General features: G+C 33.6%; 1 protein-coding gene across 1 annotated transcript in view; it reads left to right on the forward strand.

Moving 5' to 3' along the window:
- The window catches only part of Cerkl (CERK like autophagy regulator), a 107,003-nt gene that overhangs the window by 90,766 nt on the left and 3,618 nt on the right, over positions 1-12,619 (forward strand). Inside the window, 5 exon segments of the mRNA XM_076865563.2 lie at positions 4,956-5,030; positions 5,812-5,989; positions 6,065-6,124; positions 6,822-6,956; positions 10,055-10,151. Of these exon segments, the coding sequence (XP_076721678.2) occupies positions 4,956-5,030; positions 5,812-5,989; positions 6,065-6,124; positions 6,822-6,956; positions 10,055-10,151 (545 nt within the window).

Below are 12,619 nucleotides of genomic sequence, written 5' to 3' on the forward strand. Positions count from 1 at the left end.
TGAGTTTGATTGATGAACATAGATGCTCCATTATTTGGGGCATATATATTTATAACTGTTATGTCTTGTTGATGTATGGTTCCCTTAAGCAGTATAAATATCCATCTTGATCTCTTTTGAGTAACTTTGGCTTGAAGTCTACTTTATTTGATATGAGGATGGAAACTCCTGCTTATTTACACAGACCATGTGAATGGTATATTTTATCTCAACCTTTTACCTTTAGTCTGTTTATGTCTTTTCCTATGAGATGAGTCTCTTGAAGGCAGCATATTGTTGTTGTTTTTTTTTAATCAAATCTACCAGTCTATATCTTTTGATTGGTAAGTTTAGGCCATTAACATTCAGGGTTATTATTGGGACATGTTTTATATTTCTGGTCATTTTTGTTTATTTTTGGTATTTAACTTGACTTGGTTTCTCCTTTGGTTGACTTTTCATTTACTGTAGTTCTTCCCTTTTGCAGATTTTCATTATTATTTTTCATTTCCTCCTCATGGAATATTTTGCCTAGAATGTTCTGTAGTGCAGGCTTTCTTGCAGTACATTCCTTTAGCTATGTTTATCATGGAAGGTTTTAATTTCATCATCAAATCTGAAGCTTAATTTTGCTGGATATAACATTCTCGGTTGCCATCCATTATCTTTTAGAGCTTGGTATATGTTGTTCTAGGATCTCCTGGCTTTGAGGTTCTGAGTTAAAAAATTTGCTGAGATCTGAATTCATCTTCCCATATGAGGGAAGATGAATTCCCTCATATGGGAAGACGAATTTGGATCTCAGCAGATTTTTTTTTTCTCTTGTGGTCTTTAAAATTCTATCCTAATTCTGTATGCTAGGCATTTTCATTATAATGTGTCTTGGAGTAGATCTGTTGTAATTTTGTACATTTGGTGTCCTATAGGCCTCTTGTATTTGATTTTCCAATTCATTCTTCATGCTTGGGAAATTTTCTGGTATTATTTCATTGAAGAAATTGTGCATTCCATTGGTTTGAATCTCTGAACCTTCCACTATCCCAATAAATTTTAAATTTGGTTTTTTGATGGTATCCCATAATTCTTGGATATTCTCTTCATGGTTTCCCTATTGTTTCTTTCACTTCAATGATTTCTGTTTTTTTTTTTTTCTTTTTCTTTTTTTAAGAATCTCTATCTCTTTCTTGAAGTAATCTCTTGCTACCCTCTCTTATCTCTTTGTTGGAGTGATCAATTTTTGCCTGTATCTGCTCATTTAGGTGGTTCTTTAATTCCCAAATCTTTTTAGTTATGTATATTCTGAACTCCTTCTCTATCTATGGATTCTATTGCTGAAGTATCTTGGTTTGTTTGGGACACTTTTCTCATTTGTTTTTCATGATGTCTGTGTGTCTTTCTCTATTGCAGTGTAGATCCAAGATATGACAGCTTCTGCCCTATTGTTTTATAGTGTTCCTACAGGTTACCAATACCTCACCTTTAAGTGGGAGATCAGTATTATAGCATCCAATGTACCCAATTTGCAACCATAAATCACTTAGCTTCTATTTTTACACTTACAGTTTTATCACTATAATCAGAAATGATGAGTTCAGGCGTCTTCTACCATACAGTCAATAGGTCTGTGTAATGGTTTGCAGTTTCTCATGGTAGAAGGGGATGTTGAGGGTTTAGCTGAGATGTTTATGAGGTAAGATGTGAGACTATAGAGAATTAGATTATATGACTAATGAGAGAGTAATCATGAGAAGTTGATTGTTTGTAGGAGAAATAAGAGAGAGGCAACCCCACTCAAGACTCCATGCAACAGGATAACTGTTAGCACCCCTAGTAAAGATACCTCTGCTGCAGCCAGACCCTCAGGGACCTTGGTGATGTCTTACCAGGTCCTTATTGTTGTCTCTTGATAGAAGCAGCAATATTCTAGTCTTGTGGCAGCGACAGCCTCAAGCCTATATGTACCCTGATGTTGGGCAGTGGAGCCACACTTTGGTGAATCAGGAACCCCAGCACAGGGCAGGGCGCCTCCCCATGCAGGTGCTGAGGCAGGCTTCTCTCTGGGTCTTAAATATTTTTAGTTGTAGTTGGACACTTATTTATTTATTTTTATGTGGTGCTGAGGATCAAACCCAGTACCTTGCACGTGCTAGATGAGCACTCAGTCCAGGATTTTATTCTTTTTAAAGCCTGCATAATATTCCATTGCAATGTTTATACCACTTTCTTTATCCATTTTTTTTTTATTGATGGACACTTAGGTTGACCCCATATGTTGGCTATTGTGAACAATGCTGCAATGAACAGTATCTCTTTGGCATACTGAGGAAATGAAATATCCAGTAGTGGGATTGCTGATTCACATAGTAGTTCTATTTTCTGTTTTTTGAGGAACCTCCATAATATTTTCCATAGCAACTATACCATTTTGCATTTCCAATAAAAGTACACAAGATTCAGATTTCTTTATGTCCTGGACATTTGTTTTCCTTTTATAACAGCCATCCTGATGGGTGTGAGGTGATATCTCGTTGTGGTTTAAATTTCATTTCTGGTTAGTGATACTTAACCTTGTTTTTCATATACCTTTTGGCTATTTGTATGTCTTCTTTGGAGAAATGACTATTCTAAATCTTTGCCCATTTTAAAGCCATTTTAAATCTTCTTTTTTCTTGACTTATTTTTACTTCTTTGTATGTAGTCAGTGTGCTATATATACCATGCTTTATATACATGATTACATGCATTATATTTATAAATATATGATGGTAGTTCCATCCTATTATAATGGAGCTGAAAAATTCCTATTACTTAGTGAATATGCTGCTGAAAAGAGAGGCAGGAGATAAGAAATTGCAGGAGAAGGAAAAGAACCGCCTCTATGAAAATTCACAGCAAAGGGGGAAGTATTTGCAGACCTTAATAAGCTTCTGAAAAAGTTTGAAAACATGGATCCAAACCCCCAAAGGTTTACGTTAATAAATATGGATCTTCATGGTGCATTATATTACTTTGGCTACTTTGTGTCTTTTGTGGTTCCATATGAATTTTAAGATATTTTTTCTATCTCAAAAAAAAAAAGCCATTAGAATTTCGATAGGGATTACATTGAATCTACAGATCGCTTTGGGTAGTATGGACATCTCAGCAATATTCATTCTCCCAGTTCATGAACATGAGGTATCTATCTATTTGTCTCATCTCTAGTTTCTTTCATCAGTGTTTTGTAGTTTTCAGTGTAAAGTTTTTTCACTTCCTTGGTTAAATTTATTTCTAAGTACTTTTGGAGGGCAGATATTGTAAATGGGATTATTTATTTCTTTTCACGTAGTTTGTTGTAAGTGCATATAGAAACACTGCTGATATTTGTATGTTGATTTTTGTATCCTGAAATTTTACCAAATTTGTTCATTACTTCTAAGATTCTTGGTGAAGTCTTTAGTGTTTTCTATGTATAAGATCATATTCCTAGCAACAGTGACAATTTAACTTCTTCCTTTCCAGTTCGTAATTTCTTTCTCTTAAAAATAACTGCTGTCGCTAGAACTTCCAGTATATAGAAGGGGTTCAAGTGGGCATCCTGTATTGTTTCTGATGGGCACCAATGTTTTAATAAGCATGTGGGTGTTGTCATTTCTCTGTGGGCTATAGTTTGATAATAAGAATTAGACAGATCCTAGCTTGCCTTTTGGTGAATCATTTGGAACCAATCTAAGAACCGGTTAGGGCAAATTTTTCTTTGCATTATTACTAGAGGTCTGGCTAAATTATGTATATTGTTATTAGTAATTGAAATATGGTTGTTAATGATTAATGCTTAGATAGAAACCTAATAATTAATAGTAATGATGTCTTGGTGGATAATGACTGAGATGCCTCAGTTTCTTCAACTGAGCACTCAAGAATATAGTTTCAAGTGGCACAAGTGGGATCCTGTCTGACTGCACAGGGAAGCATCTGATAACCCAACAAAGGAGCAGGCTTTGCCTTGGAAATTAGTAATTAGCACACCACACCAGTGGTTTTGAAACTCTCAGCTATTATTGAACTTATTTTCTGTGTTATTTAATGCAAGAAAACCTGTAGCTTAATTCACTATTTTTAGTACTTTTATCCCCTTTGAGCCTCTTGAAAATGAGAAAGTCTAGTTAGTATTTCTCCTTCTGAGATAGACCTTTGTACCTGATTTCAGTCCCACATAGATGTTATAGGGGCCTAATTTGGGGAACTCTTTTTTTCTATAGCCTGGTGGGGGGAAATCCTTGTGAGTCTTAAATTATCCTAGTAACTGTGACAATGAGAAATTGATTTCTTATTGCCTCAGATATAGATTTTTATACCTTAAAAAATAATCCAAAATTAAATACTTCCTTCATATAGGACAACATCTTCTTCTTCTTCTTCTTCTTCTTTTTTTTTTTTTTGGTCAAATAATAGGTAGGAGTCCCATTTGGGTGGTAGCTTATCTCTAAAGCTCATTAAATATACTTAGAGAATACCCATTCAAGTTTATAATATTAAATTTTTGTCTTATCTATTATTTGTATTTTTTAATTTATTTAGGCATTTGTCACTACTCTCAGAGCAACCCTTCTGCTGTTAGTGCTTATTTTGGTATAAAAACTAAAGCCCATTCATTAAAGTTGGGGCTTTGATGTAGCAAGCATTTGGGAGAAGGTAGAAAAATGGGTATTCATTAAAAAAAAAAAAAAAAACTAAATAGGAACTGTATACTGTTTGCTCATTTTCAAATCGTTTAAAAGTTCAACAAATAACACAGTACGTATTTGATGCACATTTATGCAGTCAGGGGAAAGCAGTACTTTCATTGATGTTTCCATTAACTTTTCTGATGTTATAAATTTCCATTAATTTTTAGTCTGAACATTACATAGTGACATTTATATAAAATAAGAGCAGATGTTAATTTAAAACATATGCCATACTGATAGTGCATGTTTTAAAAATTGCTTTGGCAGGATCTACTAACATATTGGCACATTCTCTTCATGGGGTCCCTCACGTAGTAACTGCAACTTTGCACATTATAATGGGTAAGAATTCTTCCAAAGAAGTTTGTTTTGTAAGGAAGTTTTTATTTATGTAAGAAACACTGTTTTATTTCTGCCAGATGTATCTAAGGAATGGCAAGTTCTTTGTCTCTTGAGATCAGAGAAATGTTTGACTGAAACCAAGAAGTCAATTAGGCAGGGCTTCACTATTTGGATTACTTATTCAAAATATTGTTTTGTAAAGAGAAGTAAATGAAGCTTTACTATAATCTTGATAGAAAAAAATACTAATGATGTTCAAAACCACAATTTTATAATCAGATCCAGAAGAATCTATGGATATTATTTTAGTATATAATATAAACTGGGTTTTTTTAGTATACCAAGACTCTTGGGCTAGGATTATGTTAAAATAAAAAAAAATTACAAGAAAATTATTTTAACCAGAACACATCTGTAGTCTATTAATCATCCCAATTTGGAACATTTTATTTTAGAAAAATACAACGCAAAACTACAGTTAAATCTAAGTTTACTTTGTGCATCAACTTCAACATCACTTCCTTAGCTGTGTTTTATATGAAATAGCAATAAGCTGAAAAATTTACTGCTTTAGGTTTTTCACTTAGAATTTAGGAAAGTTACAAATGATGTCTATAGTAGTTATAGGTAAAGAGAGATGAAAAGAAAGCGAGGATATTCATTGTTGTGTACAGTACTTTGAGATACTATCCCATAGATAAATAAATGTGGTCTCTGATGTTTGCTGCTTTGATAACTAGATGTACTTCATTCACTGACTAATATTCAATACAATACTCAGGGCACATACAGCCAGTTGATGTCTGCACCTTCAGTACCACTGGCAAGCTTCTTCGCTTTGGGTTTTGAGCCATGTTTGGTTTTGGTGGTAGAACTTTGGCTCTTGCGGAAAAATATCGATGGATGTCTCCTAACCAACGGAGAGATTTTGCTGTAATAAAGGCACTAGCAAAACTTGAGTAAGTATTTTTCTTAAACCAAGAATTTTGTTTCATGGGGTCAATGATGATTAATAATAAATTTTATTATTTTAGGCCAGAGGATTGTGAAATATCATTTTTACCACTTAATAGCTCTCAGGATGACCCAAAAATGTAAGTTAAAGCTCAATGTAATAACATCTGTATCCTTCTTTAAAGCATAAAACATTTTGAAATAATTTACTAGACTTGTGATCTTAGGTTATTTTCTTATATACTAAGAGTCAAGAGTATAGGATCACAGACTCCTGCACGTTCTAATAAGCATATAGTTTGGCTTCTGTCTTCAGGACACATACAGCCAGTTGAATCCATTCATTTATTCATTCAACAGCTGTTTGAGTGCCTACTACATGCTAGACACGTTGGATATAATCATGAGCCCAAACCCAAACCAAACTCACAATTTTGGCCCTCATGAGAATTTTAGTCTAGTGTGGAAAACAAATATTAATCAAAGTCAAACTGAGGAAGGGCTCTACTCATGAAAGTAATTGAAAATCATTGTTCCTTATAATACTATTCTACCATTAGATGAATTAACACATTATCAGGTTGGCAGGACAAAATTTCTCATATATTTTCACTTACTATTTAAGAAAATCTTTAATATATACAAGGGTGGGTTCTCTAATTTCTTCATATCTAATAGGTACCATGTGCATGTGTGTGTGTGACATGTTTTGTATCTTTGTTTTGTTCTCTTTCTTTCAGGAGGGCACAGGGATTACTTAACTCTGGTAAGTCCAAGAGCAGTACCTCCTTGTGACCTGAGCCAGGCTGTATTGGCATTGTGCTCTGGTGAGGAAAGTAACTAGTCACGTTCATTGCCTTTAGACTGTAATGATCAATGGCAAATGATCCAGGGTCAGTTCTTGAATGTCAGCATTATGGCAATTCCCTGCCTGTGTTCAGTGGCACCCAGAGGCTTGGCACCTAATACCAGGTAAGTAAGTATTTTTATTGAGTTCTTGATATTCTTTTTATAGACCCAATTTTTTCTTTCATGATGTCCAGTTTACCTTTGGCTAGCTAGAAACTGCCTAATAGGTAGTGTCTCTTGGCACGTAAGAGTTTCTGAAGGATTTCTTATCCTTCAGATAACAAAATTTTCTGTAGTAGGTTGAGAAAAACTGTTGAACTAGACATTTTTCCAGATAATCATTGACCTTTTAGTATCACTAAGGCTAAAATCACATTCCTTTGGTTTTCTTGACTTCATCTTGTTATTTCATGCCTACCTTATTTCCTTTGCTTATTTACGTTTATACTGGTTGTTGAAAACATTACATTCTGATGTTTCTTGTGAATGTCTCTTTCAATCTTAAAGCAAACAGAAATATCCTTAATATGAAAAGGATAGCACATGTGTTTTCATTTGAAACTTTAAAGGAAACATTTCAGTTCCACTTAATGTAAACTATGATGCATAGGATTCCACTACACACATTTTTAGTTAAATAAATTATGAGACATTTTATAAATTTCATCTATAGAGTATAGACATTATTGCTCTTGCAATAATGATTTTTTTGAATCATTGTCCATTAGGAGTATGAAAATATCTCTCCCAAATTCCAATCCTGTATAGAAAAAAGGATCATGACTGTTGTAAAATAAGGTTTTGTTAGCTTTTCATGCTGTGACAAAATACCTAAGAAAATCAACTTAAAAGATAAAGATTTATTTTGGCTTATGATTTAAGTCCACAGCTGGCTGGTTGGCTTCATTCCTGTAGGCTTGTGGTAAGGCAGAGAATTGTGGTGGAGAGTGTGTAGTAGAGAAAAGCTTCTCACTTCATAGTGGCCAGGAAGGAGAGAGAGAAGAGACAGATAGGCAACAATACATATCTTTCCAAGGGGTGCTCCCAGAGATCTATTTTCTCTAACTCAGCCACACTATATTTTCCACCATCTTCCGGTAGTCCATTCAATTATGAACCCATCAATGGATTAATCCATAGATGAAATCAGAGCTCTGGTGATCCAGTCACTTCTCAAAAGCCTCTGAACATTGCTGAGTTAAGAATCAAGCCTTAGACACAGGAGGCTCTGAGAGACATTTCACATCCAAACTGTAACAACATCACCTCTAGATTTTCTCTGTAAGTGGAATGGAAGGATGACTTCTATACTTTGGCAGTTTATAACATATTAATGATTAGTTTTAACTTCCCTGCAAAATATTTAACCAGAAAAATTAACATCTAGAAAAGGGAGTGATTTTAAAATTCTTCCTTGGTAATTGCTATAAAGATAATAAACATGTACCCAAAGATAGAGGAAAAAAAAAAAGAGAAACTAACAACTTTAATAAAAAACTCAGATGGCAAGGTTCACATTAAGCATGTCTAGTGCGGAAAGTTGGAAGGAGGGTTTTGAAGCTTGTGTCATTTGGAAATGGAGCCTGGTTGTTTCCTTTCCACATCCTCAGAAATCCTAGATAGTTGTATGCTTCCCAAATGGCAGTTTCCTCTGCGAGACATGAAGATGTGGCTAGCTGGCCCAGAAGCTGCATCCCGCAGTCCTTGAGACAGTGTTTTTCTAACCCTGCTTGCTCAAGGACTTCCAGGGGAGGTAGTCCTGCTGTTTGGGGAGCAACTGATTCATAGCTCTTTCAAAGCAACTCCGTCAATGTTCAGCTTTCCTGGGACTCTAATGCTGACTGTCCTAGTTTAATCATTATTGCTGAGCTTTTCAAAGAAGGATGACTAATTATGTATTTTTTCTGTGGCTTTTAGGGAAAACATTCCAGTTTTTATGAAGGCCTCAGGTGACCAGAGATATCAGAGATATAGCTTCTGAATGATTCAGAATAATCAGAGATCCTACTTTCAGCTTTTCTTCCACTTGCAATAAAATATAATATACTGCAAAATAACCTCGGTACAAATTGTTGTTAGGAACTAATTTTCTTCTACATATTCTAAGAATAAATGCATTGATATATATGAGACATTTGGAACAGTGCCAGGCACACTGAGTATGTTTCCATTACTAGTAAATATCGAAAAGCTGACATAGGTAATACTTCTCATGTTTACTAAATGACACAATTAGAAAAACAAAGATGTACAATAACACTACCCTGAACATTTTGTTGCTGTTTCCGAAGGGGAAGAGGTGGCATGATAGGTAGAAGGGACACTGGACCCTGGTAATTAAGAGCTTTGGGGCTGGTGGTGATTTTGTTTTTCTCTGTGTCTTTCAGCACATCATTTACACTCTTGTGGTCTTTTTCTTCTACATAAAATGAGTAAACAGTAAGATAATCTCTAAGGTCCCTTACAGCTCTAACCTAAGCTCCTGTAAGATTTAAAGAGCTGTTTTTTATGTCATATTCTTGGGAGAACTTCATGTTTGCACTGAAATCAGGCTTGAAGTCGTTTGCATGGATTCTGCAAATTGCTTTCTTAAGCGAATGCATTTGTGCATGGCTGTTCTGGCACTAAATCACACCTCTGAATCTCCAGTCTATCATATTGGATGGAATGGTTAGGCAAGATTAAAATGCTCAGTCATTTAACTGAACATGTGTGGCACAGTTGTTCACTCCATTTCCTCCACCCAGGACCACTTTGATTTATTTCATTTCCTATGTCACTTAGACCTTCTGCCCATAAAATAAATATTTAAATCACACATTAGATTTTAGAAAATGTTGAGCTATGTGTTATACCATTTGTACATGTTAACTATTTTATAATATATCTTTTAAATAATTACAGTGGATTTTAAATTGTGACTTCTTAATATGAATAGGATGCATGATGGTTTGTTTTTTAAAGAGCCCTGATGTAAGAGCTTGCTGAGAAGGAAACAAATGGTTTAGTAAAACTAATTTGAAAAATTCCATCATTTAAACAATAACACAGCAAGATATGACTTTAAGAGTTTTAGGTAAATTTAATATGGTGATGATTAAGCTATCTTGCCCAATATTTCTAGTAAACAGTATATTTGTTAGAAGAAAATGATATGGAGTAGCTTCTGAAGAAGTCTCTTAATAAACTTCTTAATGTCAAATGCAAATGTTTAATTTCAGAATAAACAATGGAAGTATGGCTCTTATAATTGCACGAAACACTTCTCGACCACAATTTATAAAACACCTGAAAAGATATGCCAGTATAAAAAATCAGGTATGGTGCCTTCTTTTTCTTACTTATTTGCAAAGCTATTAATCATGGAGTAAAAGATGCTTCAAGAGTTGACAACAAGGCTTGCCTCATAAAAAGGCTTTATTTTCTTCTGAATATATTAATCTTTTTTCTTCGATCTGCATTTCATCCAGAGTTTGAAAAACATCCACCAGTGTTAATATAAACTGACTTTTATGAGATATGGGTTATACATTTTTTTTCCAAATAGAAAATATGTGTTATATTGAAAAGTGAAGCAAATTAAGAATATAATCACAAACTCAGGTTGTTCTTCAGAGTGAAAAGTAATGAAATCTGAAGTTGTATCAGCAGTTTTGATTTTATGGTAGCAGGCTCTCCAAAGTTATGCACTTTGGATTTTTCTGACATTTATTTGCAGGTCTACCTATGTTCACTGGTTAAAAAAGATTTCCAAATATGCTTCATGATACACCACTTTTATGCAGACATTATTTTATTCAAAACAAGAACACATAGAGATATATATTTCCATTTAAGTGATTTAACTTTGAAGAGACAGTAGCTATATTCTTTTGCCAGATTTTTGGACCCAGTCTGAGTCTTGAGGTACACAGGTGTGGTTGTAAAACCCTATCTATAGCCTTGCACATTCTAAAGGTATAAAATAGTGTTAGATGTAGTGGAAAAACAACAAATGATGGGAATGATATAGTGATTCAGCCAATGACCAGCTGCTGAATCTTGCTTCCAGACTAGAGCCATTGCCACTTATTAGTGAGAATCTGAGAAGCTCCCATTCTTCCTTCATACTTTCAAACTTCCTTAGGAAGTCCTCAAGCAGTGAGTTTTCATCTATCTATTTTTTTGATAAACATATTACCAACTGGATATTTTAGGAAATTCAGACATAATCACACTTTCCTTAAATATAAATCTCTAAGAAGACAAAGGAGACAAGTGGATATAAGACAAGTGATTGTAAGCCTAAGTAATATATGTGTGTCTAGGAGAAATTTGTGGATTTAATGATTTTTTCAAAGGAATTTATGCATTTTTTGATTTTACTAATTTTTAAATTTTACTTATTTTTAATTTATTACATCATTTTATTTGTTTATTTTAATTGTTAAGTTATAAATTGACAAAATATAGCTGTCTATATGTGGTAAGAAGTGATGTTATGATTCATAACACAGTATGGAATGCAAAGGATTTAAGTAGATCTCAAAACAACAACAACAAAGATATGAGTAGTTGATAAGCACATGAAGATACTCAACATCAGTAGTCATTACTGAAATGCAAATTAGTACCACAGGGTGATATGATAACATATGTCTCAGAATAGCTACAAAAGACTAAAGATTCCTAGATTAGTGAGGATGTGGAAGAATTTGGACACTGATACATTGGGTTTGGAAATGGAAAACACTTGGGCAGTTTCTTTAAAAGTTCAAAATTCTTTTACCGTATGACTTGGCAATTTTACTCCCATTCATTCCTTCAAGAGAAATGAAAACATGTTCACACAAAGATTTTACTAAATTTTAAACATTAAAATCAACTTTATTTTTCTTACTCCAAAAGCAGCACATGTTACTTGTTTTTGTTTTTGTTTTTTGTCAGAAAACAGAAACAAGAAAACAAAATGAACAGCATTCAACATCTCTTGTTTCTAGGGATAATCAACATCATTACTTTGGTATAGATTTTTTCCTAATCTTTTTCTATGAAATAAATACCTGAGAAGTGAATATTAACTTATTAATGAGAACCTGAGAAGCTCTATTTTAGGGGAGCATCTATTGCATAAATTGTGTATGGGAGATCTCTTTTAGAATTCCCTAAGGAGCAAATTTCTAAGGCAATTTTTATAGACATATTTTTTTCTCCAGTGAAAATAACTGTCTTCTGATTTCAAAATCAAAGCTTACCTAAAAGAATAAGATATACAGAATATAATGAAAATAGTTCTATATCAGTAGGAAAATGTTTTTAAATGAGATTATGTTATGCAAGATATAATGTATTTTTCCATGTACTCAACCAGTGATTTTTTTTTTATGGAAGAAATTACAGCCTGTGTGTTTTATTAGATTTAACTGATTCACATTGCTATTTCCAGAAATTAAAGTTTATGATATTGCTCTATAATGTTTTGCAAGGAAATTCCAAAATGTCTTATATAATGGTATACAGGAAAATTAAATAGAATGATTGCCAAGGCAACTGCTCTCCATGTTAGTTTGATATATTTGTTAAAAGTAATCTATACATATCAAACTAACATTGGGAGTGTGTGTGTGCATGTGTATTTGATCTCTTTCCTTCATAGTGACATTTTCCAAAAAATGTAAATTATATAAGATTATAAAGACCAGATCAATGTGGGTTTATATAATCTGTTGTATAATTAATAGTAATGCTAGTCTTTAGGAAGGAAAAACATGGTTCTTCCGTCTTAAGGAGAGCAACATCTGGTTCCC

Source organism: Callospermophilus lateralis, chromosome 9, assembly GCF_048772815.1.
Source record: "Callospermophilus lateralis isolate mCalLat2 chromosome 9, mCalLat2.hap1, whole genome shotgun sequence".
In the NCBI taxonomy this organism is placed as follows: Eukaryota; Metazoa; Chordata; class Mammalia; order Rodentia; family Sciuridae; genus Callospermophilus; species Callospermophilus lateralis.